We start from the raw sequence: 20,817 nt of genomic DNA, 5'->3' as shown, positions 1-20,817 counted from the left end.
ACACAGCGAGACGCTGTCTCCAAAAATAATCAAATAAAATAAAAATAAAATACAGTATTTCAGGTTTGTGAATTTTGGTATCCCTGGGGATCCTGGAACCAATCCCCTCAGATAACAAAGGGTGACTGTATATTATAACTACATGTGTGTCAAAACCATCTAAGGACCCAAACTCATAGTCATAGTCAGAGCGCCCTTCAGGGAAGTGATGACACCAGGGTACAGTTTTTTGTTTTATTTGGTTTTTTGAGATGGAGTTTCCCTCTTGTTGCCCGGACTGGAATGCAGTGGCACGATCTCTGCCCACTGCAAACTCTGCCTCCCGGGTTCAAGTGACTCTCCTGCCTCAGCCTACTGAGTAGCTGGGATTACAGGCACCCGTCCCCACATCTGGCTAATTTTTGTATTTTTTAGTAGAGGCAGGGTTTCACCATGTTGGCCAGGCTGGTCTTGAACTCCTGACCTCAGGTGATCCACCCGTCTCAGCCTCCCAAAGTGCTGGGATTACAGGTGTGAGCCACCGTGCCCTGCCTAGGGTACAGTTGAGTATGTGAGAGTGTGTATGGTATGTGTCCCTCACAATTCGTTTAGGCCCAAAGGTGACACAGGACAAGGACAATCCCATATGGGGTTCTCAGGGTAGAAGTCACGTCTCCCCTGTCACACTGGGAGGCCCCTGAGAGACTTCTCCACCCCACTGGGTCGCCAGGCACAGCAGTCTAAATTCTTCAGTGTCTTTCCCCAAAATCACCTCCCTAGCTCCTAGTCCAGAACCCTACTCAAAAGGGGAGCTCAGATGGTATGAAAAAGAGGCCACCAGACAACAGGTAGAAGCAAAACACATACTCAAGAAATGTAATTCTCTGCCCCAGTTTATTCATCTTGGGTTGGTCCAGAGGCCAGGTTTACACACTCAATATGCAAGAGCTACAGACAAAAAGTCTTCAGAGCCCACCCCTCACCCCCACTCCCTGGATCTTTCACTCATCCACCTGTCAGGGATGAAACTCTTTAGAGATAGACAGGAAGAGCCCCCCACTTTGCCGATAGGGAGACTGAGGGCCAGAGGCTGCATCAGTGACTTCCATGCCACTGTTCACCCACCAGTGTCCCCTCTTCATACCACTGCTCACCCACCAGGATCTTGCATTCTCTTGGCTCCCCGGAACAAAGCAGAGAGCTAAGCTATCTTAGTCGTTGGTTCTCTCCAAGACTCACCCACTCTGTAACTCACGGAGCTTGCCAATCCCTGTTTGAAGGGCCATGCAGTGAAAGAAGGGGTTAAAATTCAGCATCCTAAGCATTTCCAGAGGCTTAGGCTGTCACTGTCCCCTTCCCATTCCAGAAAGCCAACCTCTGGCTCCCCCTGACAGTCCGACTTCAGAGAAATGAACCAAACCAATTCAACATCCAATGCTGCTAAAGCCAGAGAGGCACAGCAAGGTAGAGGCAGAGACAGGGAAGCGATATTTTCCTCATCAGCCTTGGAACATCTTGTCTGTTACTTGCAAGCTTATAAACATACATTGCTTTTCATCAGAAGCTTAAATGAACAGGGTTTGCAACAGCTCTTTTTCCAATGGAGAGATGGTTTGTTTGGGAACTGGTATTTTAGAATTCCCATTCTCCTGTTCTTCACAGCGTTCCACTGTTATCATCCCTCCTGTCCCCATCTCCCATGTGCCCAAAGGCAGAGTTCAAGAGGGACAGTCCCCTATGTCCTCTGTCCCCACCCCCACCATCATCTTCATCACTACTCCCGGTTCCCATTCCTGATACCAGTTCTCCACCCACTGCCAAAATTGCAGCCAAAATTCCATGGCAGGCCAGAGCAGCCACTAAACCTCCTACAAGCAAAGCCAACATCAGGGACAATAGCCTCAGCTGAGCAAGTCTGGGTTAAGTGAGGGAAAGGGAAAGGAGAGGTGGCCTGGGAAATCCCAGGAGAATGGGTCAGCCACAACCCTCAGATAAATGACAGCATGCTAGCCCTCTGTCTCCAGGGAACAGTGGGACCCAGTGGAGAAGAAAGGCTAGGGTAGGCCATGAGGAACACAAGGTGTGGGTGGACACCCCACAGTGCAGCTGGATATATATTTGCACACACCTGCTCATGAGTCTGCCTGCAAACACACATGCTCCTTACACCTTCCATGCCTGCGGCCAAACATGTGCACCTCTGCACACACAAAGGCTCCCTCACATACACCTAACACAAGCCTGCACAAACTCACTCATAGACACACACATCTTCTGCATATACATCCTCACTCATGCACATATACACACACTGCTGGCTACCTGTCTACACATGCACATACAGAGTTCCTCATTCTTACATACTACACACACACACATATGTTCACTCTTACATGCTCACATATAGGTCTGCAGATAAATTAGCTGTGTGTACACATGTGCACACAGCACACTTAAGCTCATTTATACATGCTTATTCACACATGCCTACACACACCAGCCTACATGTTAGCACATACACACTCATGCCTACCTGCAATCATGCCAGCAAATTATGTACTTACTAGTGCACAACCTCACACATGCCTGCAAATATATACATATACCCTTGCACACTTGTAGAGGCACACCCTTAGCCCTGGTCCTGGGGCCTGGATGGTGCTGCCCTCTGCTGGAGACAGCGAATAAGCTCCTTCCGGTTGTCTAGGATGGTGTCGAAGCTCTCCTGCAGTCGGGCCTGCTGGTCAATCAACTGATGCTGCAGGCCCCGGATCCATTGGAGCAGTGCCAGGCGACGGTACATCACCAAGTGCACGTGGTGCTTTTCCTTCTCCTGCTCTTTGTAGCGCTCCTGGGCTTGTAAGTGCTGTACAGCCTGGGCCACTGAGGGCAGACGGGGATCGGGAGGGCCAGGGCCTCTCGGGGTCCCACAGGCAGGCTCAGGACTGCTGCTAGGGCTGTCGATGCTCAGGGAACTGCTGGCATAGCCGTTGTCCTCCAGAGGGGAGCAGACTGTGCCAGCACCACCCATCTTCTCAGGCTCAGCCCCGGGAATCTCTGCCCCCTCTGGGGGGCTGCGCACCCCTTCCTCAGGGGATCCAAGGGCCTGGAAGGCTTGGTTGTCAGAGGGTGACTCCGAGGAGCTCCTCCTCAGGATAGGTTCCACTCTGCCTGGCATCCCATGCCAATTCTCATTAGCATCCTTGGCACTTGCCATGAAGTTGGAGTTGCTGTCTGGTTGGAGCTCAGGCTGACATACTCCAGGAGGTGGGTCCCCCAGGAATTGGCCCCCCTCAGCTAGCCCTGGCTGGATGGCGAACATCTAGTCTGTAAAGGGAAAGTAGGAGACCAAGTCACAGTAGGACAGGGTGGGGTGCCTGAAGTCAGGGCAACTTAGCTGCAGGGACAAGGCTGCAAGCAAGAGCCTGGCCACTCCCTGTCAAGCCCTTTCTCTTGACGCTGGTAACACTTCCCTTCACGGTTTTCGTCCTCCCTGTCTACCTGTTCATTCTCAGTCTCCTGCAGAGGGTTTTTCCTCAGTCCTCAGAGGCTGTCTTCTGATTTTGTGCATTTCTCTCCAGAGGACCTCATTCTCTGCTGTAGCTTCAAGGACCATCATATGCTGGTGACTCTCAGATCTGTCTTCAGCCCAGATCTAACTGCTATGCAACCCTGCAAACAACCATAGGCTCCTCAAATTCTACATAACCAGTCCAGGCATGGTGGCTCATACCTGTAATCCCAGCACTTTGGGAGGCCGAGGCAGGCAGATCACCTGAGGTCAAGAGTTTGAGACTAGACTGGCCAACATGGTGAAACCCCATCTCTACTAAAAATACAAAAATTAGCCAGGCGTGGTGACAGGCACCTGTAATCCCAGCTATTTGGGAGGCTGAGGCAGGGGAATCACTTAAACCCAGGAGGCAGAGGTTGCAGTGAGCCGAGATTGCGCCACTGCACTCCAGCCTGGGTGACAGAGTGAGACATCATCCCCCTCCACCACCGCCCCCCGCCAAAATTCTACATAAGCAAACAAGCTCTCCTTCAGTATCCTCAGCAAGATGGCTCCGTCCTCCATCCAGAAGGCTGGGAGCATCCTGGGCTCCTCACTATCCTTCCTTCTCCCATCTCATTAATAACCACATTCTGACCATTCTTCCTCTTCCAGGCCATTTCTGACCTGGATTATTGTCTCGGCCTTTTCACTGATCTCTCTGCCTCCAGTTAAAAATGTAAATTTCACTTGTCACCACTCTGAATGCCCTCCTTGAATTCCTGCTAAACCTCTACCTGGCCTACAACGCCCTGTTTGATCTGGCCCCTGCTCACCCCTCCATACCTGCCTCTTGCCACTCTGCCCCTCCCATCATAGCAAACTGCCCAGAGATCTCAAAACACACCATTGTTCTTACAGTATTCCTTTGGCCTACAATATCCTTCCTCTCTCCTCCCCTCAAAGCTCCTCCCTTCTCCACCCAGCAAATTCCTTTTTGTACTTCAAAATCAGCTGTAATATCCCCATGTTTCCATGTCCCCATGTCTCTGAAGCCGTCTTGATACTGCCCCAATCAATATTACATAAACAAGCACGGTTAGTTATGCCTTCTTCTGGGTCCCCACTGCCCTGGGTACACACTGTCTTATCCAACTTTGCGTCTGTCCCTGGCATACATGGTGGACGATCAGTGAATGTCTATTCAACTGGCATTTTCGGTTTGTGGTAATGATCTTGTAATAGCAGTTTGTAATCTGGCTTGGACCTCCTGTATGTATATATATATATCCTCCATCATATTCCCCAGAGTCAGCCAGCATAGAGCCCTGAACCAGGCCGTCTGTGCATACAGGTACTTGCTAAGTGAGTGAATGGGAGAAGAGACTGCAGTGAATTTCCATGCTCAGGAATCTACTCTCGACTCCCCAGGGTTGGCAGAGCTGGGTTCTGGAAGAGCTGGGTTTGGTTCCCTTTCGTACCACAGCCAGGGAGCCCCGCCTTCCCCAGTGACAAGCTTTTTTTCTGAGCCTGCCCCCTTCCCTCCCAATGCCTCTGGAACACGGCCACTATCTTGTGTCCCTGTCCCTAGCTTGCTCCATCCTGAGGCCCTGGAGGGAGGGCATACCACACCACTCTTCTCTCCTCCATAACCTGCTCCTAACCAAAATTAGGGTTTGAATTGACAAAGGGATTCTACTGACCAAACAGCACTGGGATTAGAACAATTGAAGAGCATGAAGAGGAAGGATATTGTAAGTGGAGCCGGCACTGGAAGGCGCTCCATAGGTGGCATGGACCCTCCCCACCCCCAGCAATGGGCAGAAGTCCTGGGGAGAAGGGTGTAGGAACAGTTCCTTTCTAATCGCCCTCTAAGCAAGGCTTGTGGGAAGGTGCCTAGAGATCTCCCCTCGCCCCAATTTTTTATTTTTCCTATACTTGGATGGGGCCGTGAAGGAAGCTGGGATGGGGTAGGGGTGGCGCTAGGGATCACAGGGTTCTCAGAGATCGCAAAATGGGAACCCCGACACCCCAGGACTAGGTCTCCACCCAAACAGGAGGCAGCCTCCTTTCCTGGCCTTGCGGGAGTGGGAGACCACCCCCGGAGGCAGAGACCATCCTTCCCTAGTCTCCTCGAAGGAGGCCGCTGTGACTCCCAGCTTCCCGCGGCTGGGCCCCAAGCCCCCCGCCTCGGGCCCCAGACTCGGACTCACGGCCTAGAGGCGCCCGCTCCGGCGCGTCTGGCTCTGGCTCCGCCCGGCCCCGGTGGTGTCTAGTGTCTGGGCTGGGGGTTCCTCGGCCTGGGCGTCTCCGCGGTCCAGGCGTGGGTGCGGTGCTCCCGGGCAGCGCGCCCAGCCCCAGACCAGGACTGCCGAGTCAGGCGGCGTCTGCGCAGCTGGGCGGAGCTGCCGGTCCCACGTGGGCCGGTTCGGTTTTCCGCGGAGCCGCGCGCCGGTCCCCTGCGCCGGAACCGCTTCGCTCCCGCGCGGAGCCGCGTTGATCCAGGCCTTCCAGGTCCGGTGCTCTCTCCTATTGGCATTCGCTGGGCCCTTCCCATCAGCTGGCCTCGCTGCAGACACCGTGCCATTTTCAAGTGAAATCTGATTAGTCACCACCTTCCGGCTTTAAACTCCTCAGTGGCTTCCCCACCACCGGGACAACCCCTAAGGCGGCAGCCGCGGGGCTCTGCGCGTCCTGCCCTCCGTCTGCCTCTCTGGCTTCGTCCTCTACCCTCCCTCTCCGCAGCTACCCTCCCGCACGCCCCTTTCCACCACGCGGCTTTGGCACGTGGTCTAGCATTCTCTTCCCCCTCTCAACTTACTCCTATTTCAGATCTCTTCTCGGAGAGATCTCTGACTCCCTAGATCACATTCGTTCCCTCCTTTGTCAGAGCACGTTACTTTTCTTCATAGCATTTATCACAATTTGGAATTATATATTCCTTTTTGTGCTTACTTGACTAAAGTCACTGAGGCCGGGTGCGGTGGCTCACGCCTGTAACCCCAGCACTTTGGGAGGCCGAGACGGGCAGATAACCTGAGGTCAGGAGTTCGAGACCAGCCTGGCCAACATGGTGAAACCCCATCTCTACTAAAAATATAAAAATTAGCCGGGCGTGGTGGCGGGCGCCTGTAATCCCAGCTACTCGGGAGGCTGAGGCAGGAGAATCGCTTGAACCTGGGAGGTGGAGGTTGCAGTGAGCCAAGACTGCACCACTGCACTCCAGTCTGGGCAACAGAGTGGGACTCCGTCTCAAAAAAAAAAAAAAAAAAAAAGAGAGAGAGAGAAAGAAGAAGATCCAAGTCTGGGACAGGGCTCAGGGCTGATGTCCTGTACCCAGGACGGGAGCTCTCCGCAGGACACAGCCCACCCACGATGCCTGTACAGTGGGCACCAGTGCTTTTGCCCAGGTGAGGAAGAACAACGTGATAAAAAAGGGTCCTGGGTTCCAAACTCCAGTGGATTCTTCTCAGAGCTCCACTCTACTGAAGCTTGATCCCCCTCACTCTTTTGCACCCTGGGGAAATGTGAAGTTGGGGACCCTGTTTGGAATAAAAGAGAACAGAGTTCAGTAATTGCTGACCCTAATATATGAGGTGCCCTCTTCCAGTTTCAATTTGATTCCAAGTCACCATTCTGCAACCTAGAGACTAATTGGCAAATTAAATCACACCAAGAAATCCTAAATGCAAAAACAGGGAAAACGGAAAAGAAATTTTTATGATTATGATGACTATTTTAAGAGGGAAAAGGAAATAAGAAGGAGAAAGCAGAAGTAATTCAAACTTTGCACACTCCTCCAGCTAAGAAAATACAGGTGGAGACGTCAGCCCCATTTCTACATCAGATCCTGTGGCCTAAGTCTTCTCCCTTCCCTTATCCACTTCAGGTTCCCCTGGCCTTCAGCCTGGGGTGACCCAAATCCTCACTTTTTTTTTTTTTTTTTTTGAGATAGAGTCTCGCTCTGTCGCCTAGGCTGGAGTGCAGTGGCGCAATCTCGGCTCACCGCAACCTCCACCTCCCGGGTTCAAGCGATTCTCCTGCCTCAGCCTCCTGAGTAGCTGGGATTACAGGTGCACGCATCAAGTCAGCTAATTTTTGTATTTTTAGTATAGATGGGGTTTCACCATGTTGGTCAGGTTGGTCTTGATCTCCTGACCTCATGATCCACCCACCTCGGCCTCCCAAAGTGCTGGGATTACAGGCGTGAGCCACCATGCCTGGCCCAAATCCTCACTCTTAAAGGCTCTCAGCTTTGGTGATCTAGGGTTGCACAGTTCTGCCCAGATCACAGAGCCATAAAGTCATCAATTGTTTGTTCTGCCCAGAATAGCCCTTCTCCGCCTCTCTTTGGACTCTGTCTCTCCCAGCTGAACCATGTGGGTCAAATGAAAGCCTGAAGAATCCAGGGATAGGAGCTCCACTCCAGGTGAGCCAGTCAGAGTCCTTCTCTGGGATCTTCTGAAATGAAATTAAAGGAAGATGAGATAGGGAAGAAACAGAGATGAGAGACAGAAGTTCTGATAATGTTGCAGACCCTGCTTCCTGCATCTAAATTTATAGTTTTGTATGCCTTATTTTGCCAAGCCTAACTTGAGTGGAATTTCTTTCACCGACAATCGAAAGAATGCTGATTAATACAATGGCACAAGGTGGTGACCCCAGGGTCTCTGGGTTCCACTCACGTACCTCTCAACTCTTATTAGGTAGCAGTAATTCCCTTTCTCCTTGATAGCCATGATCAGTCCAGTCTACACTGTGACCACCCCCTTCTCCTATTCCTCTAGTGCTACCAGGAGCCGAAATCCCAGGGAATCATCTTTGTGTTTCTTGGTTAGAAACATTCCTCCCATGATGTTATCACCATCTTTTTTTTTTTTTCCCCAAGACAGAGTTTCACTCTGTCACCCAGGCTGGAGTGCAGTGGTGCGATCTCAGCTCACTGCAACCTCCGCCTCCCAGGTTCAAGCCATTCTCCTGCCTCAGCCTCCCGAATAGCTGGGGTTACAGGCGCATGCCACCACACCCAGCTAATTTTTGTATTTTTAGTAGAGACAGGGTTTCACCATGTTGGTCAGGCTGATTTCAAATTCCTGACCTCAAATGATCCGCCCACCTTGACCTCCCAAAGTGCTGGGATTACAGGTGTGAGCCACCATGCCTGGCCCATGCTATCACCTTCTGATTTGCAATACTCAGAATCTCAGAGGCAGGAAGAAAACTCTTAGTCCTTAGGTAAATCATATAAGGTGCCACAACCACCGCTACCTCTTCTTCCTATGCATTCTGGCCACAAAGGACAAAGCATTATATACATTGATTTTTTTTTTTTTTTTTTTTTTTGAGACAGAGTCTCGCTCTGTCGCCCAGGCTGGAGTGCAGTGGCGCAATCTCGGCTCACTGCAAGCTCCGCCTCCCGGGTTCACACCATTCTCCTGCCTCAGCCTCTCTGAGTAGCTGGGACTACGGGCGCCCGCCACCACGCCCGGCTAATTTTTTGTATTTTTAGTAGAGACGGGGTTTCACCGTGGTCTCGATCTCCTGACCTCGTGATCCGCCCACCTCAGCCTCCCAAAGTGCTGGGATTACAAGCATGAGCCACTGCGCCTGGCTATATACCTTGATTTAAAGCCTATATTGGGCCTGGTGTGGTGGCTCACACCTGTAATCCCAGCACTTTGGGAGGCTGAGGCAGGCGGATCACTTGAGGCTGGGAATTCAAGACCAGCTTGGCCAACATAATGAAACCCCGTTTCTACTAAAAATACAAAAATTAGCCAGGCATGGTGGTGCATGTCTGTAATCCCAGATATTCAGGAGGCTGAAGCAGGAGAATCGCTTGAACCCAAGAGGCAGAGGTTGCAGTGAGCCAAGATCGCGCCACTGCACTCCAGCCTGGGTGATAGAGTAAGACCCTGTCTCAAAAAAATAAAAATAAAAATAAAATAAATAAAGCCTATTCCGTGCTCTGCAGGGCAGCACCCCAGCCTGGAATAGCTGAGTCATCAATTCCATTGTTCTAAAAAGCTAGTTATTCCTTTTATTTATTTATTTTTTTGAGATGGAGTCTCTCTCTGTCACCCAGGCTAGAGTGCAGTGGCATAGTCTTGGCTCACTGCAACCTCTGCCTCCTGGTTTCAAGCAATTCTCCTGCCTCAGCCTCCTGAGTAGCTAGGATTACAGGTGCCCACCACTGGGTGAATGTATTTTTAGTAAAGGCAGAGTTTCACCATGTTGGCCAGGCTGGTCTCAAACTCCTGACGTCAGGTGATCTGCCTGCCTTGGCCTCCCAAAGTGCTGGGATTACAGGCGTGAGCCACCACACCTGGCCTAAAGCTAGTTATTCCTAAATAATACAATACCTGCTAAGTCAAGTGAATTCATTTGAAGGAAATCAGATCGTAGCCTCTCTCTTTCTTTTCTTTTCTTTTCTTTTTTTCCTGAGACGGAGTCTTACTCTGTTGCCCAGGCTGGAGCACAGTGGTGTAATCTCCATTCATTGCAACGTCTGCCTCCCAGGATCAAGCAATTCTCATGCCTCAGCCTCCTGAGTAGCTGAGACTACAGGTGTGTGCCACTGCACCTGGCTAATTTTTGTATTTCTAATAGAGACAGGGTTTCACTATGTTGCCCAGGCTGGTCTCAAATTCCTGGCCTCAAGTGATCTGCCCACCTCGGCCTCCCAAAGTGTTGGGATTACAGGCGTGAGCCACCGCACCCAGCCTCTAGCCTGTTTTGTTAATCAAGGGCAGTGTTGTATGGAATACTCTAGCACTGTATAATTAATACAGTCAGTGCTCACACAGCAGTCCTGGTCACTCCATAATTTTCAGAGCTCAAAGCCTGAAGAAAAAAAAGCTCCAAATGCAGGGATGTCCATGTCCACAGGAAGACAAAAAAGCAGCTATAGAGATGCCTGTTATTCATTCACCAGAGGCTTTTCCAGTGAGGACACCAGAGAATAATTCACCCCCAAGTGAAAGGGTATCTGTGGCTGGGTTCACCTACCCACATATATGCCAGGGACTTAAGTGGCAGGGACGCAGAAATCTCCAGAGATGGCCAGTATCAGCCTGAACAGGGCTTTGCAAAAGGCCATGCCATCAAGACCCAGTGATGGACAGTGGGTAAGCCTCTTGGCGAACAGACAGATGTCAGAGCCAAGAGAGGCTAGCAGTGAGTAGCCAGATCCAGGTCCCAGGGCCTGGGGTGTCAGGCAAGGAGACCAGAGAAGATGATATGAATTTCTCATCCAGGAAATAGGACAGGCCTAAGGATTATTCATAGGTGGATAATTTCTCAATGTCAGTATTCTCAGGAAGAAAGGGGTGGGTAAGATCAAGGTGTTTCAGCTTCAAAGACCTTGTCCCTTCCTACCCATTCATTTACATGTATCATACAGTTAGAGTGCTTACTTTGTGCCAGGTACTGTGTTGGGAATTCAGAGCAGAATCAGAACTGGTCGTGGTCTTGGGGAGCTCCTTGTTTAGAAAGGGAAACAGAAGGCCTGGTGTGTTGGCTCATGCCTGTAATTCCAGCACTTTGGGAGGCCGAAGCGGACAGATCACTTGAGGCTAGGAGTTTGAGACTAGCCTGATCAACATGGTGAAACCCCGTCTCTACTAAAAATACAAAAATTAGCCAGACATGGTGGCACACGCCTATAATCCCAGCTACTTGGGAGGCTGAGGCACGAGAACTGCTTGAACTTGGGAGGCAGATGTTGCAGTGAGCCAAGATCACACCACTGCACTCTAGCCTGGGTGACAGAGCCAGACCCTGTCTCAAAAAAAAAAAAAAAAAAAAAAAAAGGAATAGACAGAAGAATGGGCTATAACAAGGTAATGGGCCCTGCAACAGAGCCAGGAGGCAAAAGTAGTACGCCCAAAAAAGGGTAAGGAAAGGCTTCACAGAGGTGATTTTTTTTTTTTTTTAAGAGATGGGAGTCTTGCTATGTTACCCAGGCTGGTCTCGAACTCCTGACCTTAAGTGATCCTCCCACCTTGGCCTCCCAACATTCTGGGATTACAGGCATGAGCCACTACACCCAGCTAGCACAGAGGTGATATTTGAGCCAGGCCTTGAGGGATGAATAAGAGCTCACCAAGAGAAAGCAAGAGAAGGCATAGGAGACTGCATTTTCAGAGTGAGTTCAGCAAACACCCCGTAGGCCAGTGTGGCTGGAGCTCAGTGGGAAATGGAGGTAAGGTGAGGCTAGAAGATAAAGTTGGCCCAGTTGTGAAAGTTCTTGACACCATCCCAAGGAGCTTGGACTCCATCCTGGGGGCAGCAGGGAAATAACTGAGGAAGCCCTCGGAGTTTCCATATCAGAACAAAGCACAATCCTGGATTACAAACTACATTGCTAACCTGCTTTCTCTTCTCTCTTCCTGAGGTCACATCATCTGTCAACTTCCCCACATGGCTTTGGGAACTTAGGCAAATCAAATCATTTTAACCTTTTTGGGCTAAATAAAATAATATGCCTTAAAAATTGTTCAATAACGTAGTGGTGAACATTGTTACTTGGGCTCCCAAGACCAGGCACAACCCCAGAGGACCTTTGACATGCCAAAGAGCCTTTAAAGCAGATTTGAACGAACATTATTCCCCAGAATTGGTTCATCTTGGGAAAGGAAGGCCTAGGAAGCTGGTGACCTACTTGTTTTGTTCATCCATTTCTCTACTGCTTCTTAAAGGTAAAGTGCCTCTTTAGTCTATCAAGAAATCACTATGTGTTTACCTTAGGTAAAATATGCCCATTCCCCTATCTTCCATTTTGGCTGTTTTCCCAGCTGTAAAATGACAAGGCGGTACATTGAGTTAGAAGTTTTAAAGCATTTTTAGAGCCTTGAAGTCATTTCCTTTTCCTCAACAAAATCTTTCCAATATATCCAGTTTGAGATCTGTCTTCCCCTAAACCCTCCACCTAAGGGTTCCGAGGGAACTTCAGAGAAGCTTTTAAAGTTCAGCAGGGCACAGCTGCAAATCCACTGCACCAGATGAACCTAGGAAATGAATCCTCCCCCTGTCCCCGACCCTGTTCCCCTTCTCACCCACCCCTTCCAAGGGAAAAGGGAGAAACAGGTCTTTTCAGAGCTGCTGGAAGAATGAAAGGTAATATAAACTCTTTCTCTCCAGTGCACTCAAGCGGTCACCAGGAGACCAGAAAAGCCAAATCCAAGGTCCCAAGGCTCTTGATCATCCAGTGCCCACGACAGAGGGAGTGAGCTAGACAGAGAAGCTGAAGTGAAGGAGGAAAGACAGAAGGCGGGGCCTGTTCCACCCCCTTCCTAGCAGCTGCCTCTGTGGGCTCCATAATCCCCATGCCCTCTCCCCCACCCCACCCTCCGGCCGCCGCCCACCTCTCCTCCACCCACCCCATTCATCAGTAGGAGGGCACTGTATCAGCACAGCCTTTCAAGGCCTGACAGTTCCTTTCTGGGTGCCCCCCACATGTAACCACTTAACCCCCAGCACAAAGGGCCATCCTGAATGGGCTTGGAGCTGGTGGCTCGTGCGGAGGGGGAGGCCTCAATAGGATTTGGGGAGCTGGGTGTATAAACCGCTCTGCTCCAGCAGCCCTCAATGGAGGAGCTGGAGTCGGGGCATGTGCCGAGGGGAGGAGCTCGGCAGCTGCATCCCACCCCTGAACAATGATTTATTCATTCTCCTGGCACGCACAGAGAAGGCAGGCTGGGGAAACATGGCCCCACAAATCGCCCTCAGCCTCGACTGATTCCCATGGCAATCATTGCAGTTCAGTGTGCCCCCTCCCACTTGTAATGTTTTGCCTCAAGCTTGCCCTTCCTGTTCCTCGTAAGGAAGTAGACTACATTACGGGAGGCCTTAAGTAGCCTTAAGTTCAGGCAAGCATCGTTCTTTGAGTTGGTTGCACCCAAACTCAATCTCTCTCTCTCTGGAAGCTTCCTGGCCAGGTTTTCCTCACACCCATTTCACAGCCATAGAAACAGATGCAGACAAAAAAAAAAAAAGGTGCATAGCAAAACCTGTCTCCAGGATGGCCCCCAGCAGAGAGTTGGGGAGCTTAGCCTAGAAGTAACTGACAGGTGATGGGAATGTAGTAAATGTTTGCTGGATGAGTTAATGGCTGCTAACAAAAGGTGGTGTGCTTGCTGCTCTCGCTTTTCTTCCCAGACCCTTTCCTCCTTCTTGTAGCCACATCCATCTGCCTCCAATTCCCAGAAGAATCTCTTAGAAATCTTTGGGGGTGAGGGGACATAATGAAGACAGGTAAGCAAAGATGCTAAAACCTGTAGATAAGCAATGCTGGGTGGTGGTTGGGGGGAGGGGCGCGGTTTCAAGAAGTCAAATTGTGACAAGAGGAAATTTGCTGTCGCCCTCTTGCCTCCATATGTCATGTCACCAGGGCCAGATCACACACACACATCATCATAATAAATAAAACTGAAAATCAATACCGTTAGCAGAACAGGGAGAGCCAGAATGAAGTGACCATCCTCAGACTGGCCCCTGGCCCTACTGGCCCCAAGCTTGTAATTACCTTGTCACACAGAAAACAAATCGATTGTGGGTGGTAAGTGTGAAAGGTGGGGGATCCCAGGCACGGAGCTTGCCAGCCAGGGAGCAGGGGAAGGGGCACAGTAGGAAGACTGATTGGCCTTCAGTGCTGGTGGTGCAGGAGCTTGAGACTAACAAAACTAAGGCCTGGACAGTTTAAGAATGTTTTGTTGTTTTAGTCAGGAGGGTGAACACCTTAAGGGAGGTGATCCTGCCCAGTACTGGTGTGGGGCATGAAGTAGCCAGGAAAAAGGCTTCAAGACCACTCCTGGAGCCTCAGAATGGCAAGTGGCTAGGATGCTGCTGCCCTCTGGTGGGCATAAAGAGACAGTATCCACACCTCCAACGCTGGAAATCCATTGCAAAGGAGTCTCGGTTCTTTGTTGTTCTAAAGGCTTGGCCACCAGGACTAGTGCATTCATAGCTTGGATTTCCCAGGAAGCCAACTCTGAGACTGTTTAATGTGCCGGATGTTTATTAAGAACCTCCTTTGGGATCAACAGCTGTGGAAGAATGAGAATGAGCAGGAGTGGGCAGAGGAAGAAGCTGATCTACAAGACAAGCCTGTGACAGCCTCAGCCAACTCCACAGAGAGCTTTGAAGCTAGAATGGCTCTTCAGAGTTGACCCAAAATGAGCTAAGAAGGCCGGGCCTTTATACACCTGTTGCCATTGAATGTGGGCTATCCTTGACCTTGGGCAAGGTGCTCTCTGAGGCAATTCCCACCCCGGAAGGCTGTCTGCATAGTGCTTCCAACAGCTGAGCCAACAAGGCCTTCATGGAAGGGTCCACCCTCCACACCATAACTCATCAAATATTTGTCAAAGGGACAGTAGGTTTAGATCATGCCTCAAGCTGCAGGCTCAGTTGGGACAGTCTACAAGTCAGTTACCAGGGCTGTTATGCACTGATCCCTGGAAATGGTGAGGGGGTCCTTAATGCTCAGATTCATGGATTCATTCATTCAATGAGCATTTGTTGAGATTTCCTGTGTGCCAGGCCTTGAGGCAGACAATTTACAAATTTTTTTTATTTAATCCTCACAACTGTGAAGCTAGTATTAACTCAGATTATTCAGATGAGATCAAGTTATTAAGTAGCTTTCACAGTACAATGACACTTTGAAAAAAATGCCATTCACAATGGGACAAGTGCTATTGCTGCCGCCAAAGATTTCTCAGGCCAGAAAGGGTCTTGGCTGTCTTCTGTGTGTGTGCATATATATGTGTATGAACGGGACGGCTTGCTTTCTGCTTCCAGCCAGAACATTTCCTCTATGGCAGCCAAAAGCTATGCCTCAGTAGCCTCCTGCTTTAATTCCTTCCTAAAAATGTTGCTGCCCAAGGTAACAAAACCACAAGGTTTTTGTTTTTTTTTTTTTTTCTTTTGAGACAGTCTCACTCTGTGACCCAGGCTGGAGTGCAATGCTGCAGTTTTGGCTCACTGCAGCCACAACCTCCAGGCTCAAGTGATTTTCCTACCTCAGCCTCCCAAGTAGTTGGAACTGCATGCCACCATGCACAGCTAATTTTTGTATTTTTTGTAGAGACGGGGTTTCGCCATTTTGCCCAGGCTGGTCTCAAACTCCTGCGTTCAAGCAATCCCCCCACCTCAGCCTCCCAAAGTGCTGGGATTACAGGCATGTGCCACCATGCCTGGCCCAAAACCACAAGCTTTACAAATTCCTGGTTGTAGCTACAGAGCAAGCCACCATTGCCCAAAAGGAAACTGGGCTAGCTCCTTCCCTGGATAGTCAATGGAGAGACAGCCCTGGATCCTCAGTGTTCTTTTAGCCATCTGATCATCAGAAGGTTGAGATGATAAGTTCTTCCCTAATGTCTAACCTCCATATTTGCTGCAACTGTTTTGGGACAATAGCATTGAAGGGACAAGAGGCACAGGCTTCTGCTTCAGAAAACTCTCAGTACCCTACACCTCTCACTAACCTGCCCACTCTGTGTAAGGGACTGAGGGCTGGAAAGATAGAGAAAACTGTCAGCTGCTGTTCTTCTATAGCCCTGATGGGTTCTCATCCTTGGTCAATCAAGACATCCAGCAACCAACATGAAGATTTTAATTTTCTCATTTAGATTCTAATCATAAAGAACTTGAAGGAAAATGAAGGAGGGAGTATGCTGGGAAGTCATGGAACAATTTCTGGGTCTAACTACAGAGACATTCACTCAACCCCACCCTCCCCTCAACCATACACACACACACATACACACACACAAACACACACACACACACACACACACACACGCCTTTCCTCCTGGGCCCCCAGAACCTAATTTTTCACGTTTGGAAAACCCAGATGATTTCTGCCTAGGTCCATCTGGTTTTCCAAATAACCTGTCTTTTTGATAAATAACGTAAGTTAAATTAGACAAGACAAACAAACAGAAGGGTGGGCAGTCAGCCTTTTTCCTTCCCTCAGCCTCTGAGAAAAAGACATGAGGGCTGAAAAACCCAAACCACAGGCTCACTCTCAACCCTGCCCCAGCACTTTCTACCCCTTGGACTAGGCAATAATTCTCCAGCCTGGAGCTGGGAGCTGCCTCTGCAACCCTACATCTAGCCCACCAGCCATCAAGAATACTGCGGACTATGGTTCTCTCTAAAATGAAGGGAAGGAACTCAGGTGTCCAGCCCAACTTCCTCCCATCACCCTTAGGCTGTAGCTACTTCAAACTCCCTTTTCCCATTATGAATCCCACCACAGGGAGGAACTAAATCAATAAACTGAAAATGAAAAACCTTTAAGGTGAGAGGAGAGAGGACAAAAAGAGGGGATGGGAAGGACATGGATGGTACAGACCAAGACGATAAAACTACTAGGGACAGAAACCAGGCACCTTGGTCTCAAAAGGTAAAATCTGAGGTGACACCAGCCATACACAAGCCATGTCTATCTCCCCAGTTCACTAGAGAGTCCAGGCATACATGCAGGCCTCCATTTCTACTGCTATAACAAGTCTCAGCACATAGCTAGCCACCAGGGGTGGACTACGGAGCTTTGTTGGGGCTTGGCTTCTCCTTCCCACTCAGCTCTACCCATTCCTCGGCAGTGGGTTAGCCTGCATTAGTGCAGCCTCTTAAATATGCACATTCACTTCACATTAATTTGTACCTTTGATCCTAACCATATAAACCAAGTCATTTCACATGAGCCCCATTTTCCAGTTGAGGAAAAAAGTTAAGAGACTGACTTACCCAAAGTCATGATGCTTACAAGCTGCAGAAAGAGCAAGGACTAAAGCTCTCCACCTCTATTCTGTCCTACACTAGAAAGCTCCTCTGTATATAATTCAGCTCTATGCTTTTCACCATTAGCTCTTCCAGGCCTCCCATCACTCATTGCTCAAAAAATTCATTGAATTATTTTATGTGCCAGGCATGGTGCTACTCAAAGCATACATTTTTCAACAAAACAGATATGGTCTGTTTTCACAGCACTTACAGTCTAGTAGGGAAAGCAAGCCCCAACAAACATTAAGGTAACACATCATGATGACAGACCCAAAAGAACAGGAAACTTAAGGCTGGGTGAGGTGGCTCATGCCTATAAATCCCAGCACTTTGGGAGCCTGAGGTAGCTGGATCACTTGAGGTCAGAAGTTCAAGATCAGCCTGGCCAGCATGGCGAAACCCCATCTCTACTAAAGATACAAAAATTAGCTGGGCACTAAAAACACAAAAGTTAGCCAGATGTGGTGGTGGGCACCTGTAACCCCAGCTACTTGGGAGGCTGAGGCAGGAGAATTGATTGCTCGGGAGGCTGAGGTTGCAGTGAGCCAAGATCACGTCACTGCACTCCAGCCTGGGTGACAGAGCGAGAATACATATTAAAAAAAAAAAAAAAAAGAATAGGAAACTTAAACAGAGGTAACCTAATTAAGAAGGGGGTGGCAATGGTCAGAGAAGGCTTCTCTGAAGAATTTAGGCTTAAGCTAACACCTTCCCTGTCTCTATCAAAAATACGAAAATTAGCCGGGTGTGGTGGTGCGTGCCTGTAACCCCAGCCACTTGGGAGGCTGAGGCAGAATTGCTTGAACGGGGGAGACAACGGTTGCAGTGAGCCGAGATCGTGCTACTGCACTCACTCCAGCTGGGGCGACAGGGCAAGAATCCATCTCAAAAAAAAAAAAAAAAAAAAAGAATAGGAAACTTACACAAAAGTAACCTAATTAAGAAAGGGGTGTTAGGCTGGACTCGGTGGCTCATGCCCGTAATCCCAGCACTTTGGGAGGCCGAGGCGGGCAGATCACGAGGTCAAGAGTTCGAGACCAGCCTGACCAACATAGTGAAACCCCGTCTCTACTAAAAATACAAAAATTAGCTGGGGGTAGTGGCGCGCGCCTCTAATCCCAGCTACTTGGGAGGCTGGGCAGGAGAATCGCCTGAACCCGGGAGGCGGAAGTTGCAGTGAGCCGAGATGGTACCACTGCATTCTAGCCTGGGCGACAGGGCAAGACTCCGTCTCAAAAAAAAAAAGAAAAAAGAAAGGGGTGTTAATGGTCAGAGAAGGCTTCTCTGAGGAAATTAGGCTTAAGCTAACGCCTTGAGAATTATGCATTAGTCAGAAAAAGAAGAAGGATGTAGGGGAGGGCATTCCAGGAAAAGAAGACACTTCAGATGCTCCTGAGGCTGCATGTCATGAGAAAGAAGAGTAGACAGGAGGTTGGGAGGCAGAGCTATGTCATGCAGCGGCCATGAGAAGTTTGAACTTTGAGTGCAGTGGAAGACATTAAAAGATTTTAAGTAGGGGAGTGTCATCCTCCAAATTATATTTACATAAAGGTCGCCTCTGGCTGCTGTGCAGATTGGATGAAAGGGAAGCAAAAACAGAAGTGGGGAGGTCAGGAGGCTACGGTAGGACCCTGGAAAGAAACTGGAATCTTGGACCAGGGCGCTGGCCACAGAGCTGGAAGAAATGAGCTGATTCAAGATGCAATTTGGAAGTAGAAATAACAGAACTTGGAGATTGTCTGATTACAGGATTAAGGAAGGGGTCAAGAATGCTCTTCAGATTTCCAGTCTGAATGACTGGATATATGGAGGTACCTTTTACTGAAATGGCAAATACAGGAGGAAGAGCAGGTTTTTAGAGAAAATCACATTTTCATGTTAAGTTTGAGATATTTGAGAAACAATGGGCCTTTCAGAAGTGGCCTACAGTATATGATATAATTGTGATACTGGTAATTTCTTTCATTCTCAAAGGAGGTGAATTTCTTTTTTCTGGGAGCTACTGGCAATTTCTTATGCGTACAGAGTGGCACTTGACATAATGCACCGACATACATTTTCCAACTGAAGCCCCCCAGCAACTCTGAGACAGCCATGACTTAGTATCCTCATTTTATAAACAGAGGCTCTGAAAGGTGTTATTTATTCAAACTGTGGTAGGCACCACTACATTCCAAGCTGTGTGCCAGGCGATGAGTAGGATATAAGGGTAGAAGATACAATACCACCTCAAGGATGACATAATCGAATAGTATCATGGGAACACTCCTCCCAGAAATACTCTCCTCTATCTTTAGGTGCACAAATCCCGGACAGGATGCCCCAAGAGTGATTAGACATAACCCTAGGAGATAAAAACCGAAAACACCCCCTAAAAAGTCTTCCAGCCTGAGCATTAGAAACTCTCAAAGTGAGGAGAAGTTTGTAGAGAAGCAGTTGAGAAAATGAGGGATGCCACAGAGATCTGAGCACCTTGTCTCTAGAGCTTTGGTGAATAAAATCTTATGGTTTATGGGAGGCCCTAGTATGGCTGTGCAACTGTGAATTAATGAGATGAAATTAGAGACCGGTTTAAAGAGGTTAATACCATGTATCCCTACTCAAGCATACGGAACAAGGAAGAAACAAAAACACTGACACTGAGCCTACCCTATCTCCCACACTCATGGGCTCTCATCCCTCCAAATATGTAATTTCCAAGCTGGTGAAGCTGAGTCCTCCTGGGAGCCATAGTGGCAGGTCCTGGGGCTTCAATTTCATTAAAACGTAGCTGATGCTGCTGGCTCAGTGCTTTGGGCAAAGGGCATATGGGTCAGATGGAAACTGTCCATGTCAATCCTGTTACCGAGATCAAGGCTTAGCTGACTTTAGAGCAGCCATCCCGGCATAAGGAAAAGTAACCCAGAGTTTGACTCAAGTTTTCTTTCTCCAAAGAGTGCTTTCTCCCAGGAGCCTCAATCAGAAACCATTTTCTTTCTCTTTTTCTTGAGAGGTAGTCTCACTCTGTCGCCCATGCTGGAGAGCAGTGGCGCGATCTCGGCTCACTGTAACCCCTGCCTCCCAGGTTCAAGCAATTCTTTTGTCTCAGCCTCCCAAGTAGCTGGGACTACAGGCACCTGCCACCACCACGCCTAGCTAATTTTTGTATTTTTAGTAGAGACGGGGTTTCACCTTGTTGGTCAGTCTGGTCTCCAACTCCTGACCTCAGGTGATCCAGCTGCCTGAGCCTCCCAAAGTGCTGAGATTACAGGCATGAGCCACTGCGCCCAGCCCAGAAACCATTTTCTCCCTGGATTTCTCAGTTCTCTTTTGCCCAGCAAGGGCTACCTTGCCTTGGGAACTGTTGAGAGAGTTCAAAGAAAGAGGTAAAAACACGTATCTGGAACCCATGGATAAAATGAAGTACATACAAACTTAGCTAAAGAGAAAGGCCAATCAAAGCTGTAACAGGCTGGGCATGGTGGCTGAGCCTGTGACCCCAGCATTTTAGGAGGCCAAGGTGGGAGGATTACTTGAGGCCAGAAGCTCAAGATCAGCTGGGGCAACACAGCAAG

At 49.2% G+C, this 20,817-nt stretch overlaps 2 protein-coding genes and 1 long non-coding RNA gene across 5 annotated transcripts in view; 1 reads left to right on the top strand and 2 right to left on the bottom strand.

Moving 5' to 3' along the window:
- LOC129468903 (uncharacterized) overlaps positions 1-20,817 on the top strand; it is a 90,218-nt gene that overhangs the window by 63,733 nt on the left and 5,668 nt on the right. The window lies entirely within an intron of this gene.
- C12H1orf216 (chromosome 12 C1orf216 homolog) lies at positions 855-6,721 on the bottom strand. 3 transcript variants are annotated; one of them, XM_055254852.2, is made up of 3 exons: positions 5,686-6,721; positions 3,481-3,651; positions 855-3,306 (listed from the first exon to the last, which is right to left on the bottom strand). In XM_055254852.2, exon 3 carries the CDS (start codon positions 3,299-3,301, stop codon positions 2,612-2,614), a length of 690 nt encoding a protein of 229 aa, XP_055110827.1. In that variant the 5' UTR covers positions 3,302-3,306; positions 3,481-3,651; positions 5,686-6,721; the 3' UTR covers positions 855-2,611. The 3 variants fall into 3 exon arrangements, with proteins under 3 accessions (XP_055110827.1, XP_063484004.1, XP_055110825.1); XM_063627934.1 differs by having other exon boundaries at positions 855-3,651; XM_055254850.2 differs by lacking the exon at positions 3,481-3,651.
- CLSPN (claspin) overlaps positions 7,710-20,817 on the bottom strand; it is a 50,301-nt gene continuing 37,193 nt past the window's right edge. Inside the window, exon 25 of the mRNA XM_055254847.2 lies at positions 7,710-7,933. Within this exon, the coding sequence (XP_055110822.1) occupies positions 7,736-7,933 (198 nt within the window). The 3' untranslated portion in view covers positions 7,710-7,735. The remainder of the gene's footprint in view (positions 7,934-20,817) is intronic.

The sequence above is a fragment of the Symphalangus syndactylus genome, chromosome 12, assembly GCF_028878055.3.
Source record: "Symphalangus syndactylus isolate Jambi chromosome 12, NHGRI_mSymSyn1-v2.1_pri, whole genome shotgun sequence".
Classification (NCBI taxonomy): Eukaryota; Metazoa; Chordata; class Mammalia; order Primates; family Hylobatidae; genus Symphalangus; species Symphalangus syndactylus.
Note: the sequence above shows the minus strand (reverse complement) of the source record. Positions and strands in the feature narration are given on the sequence as shown.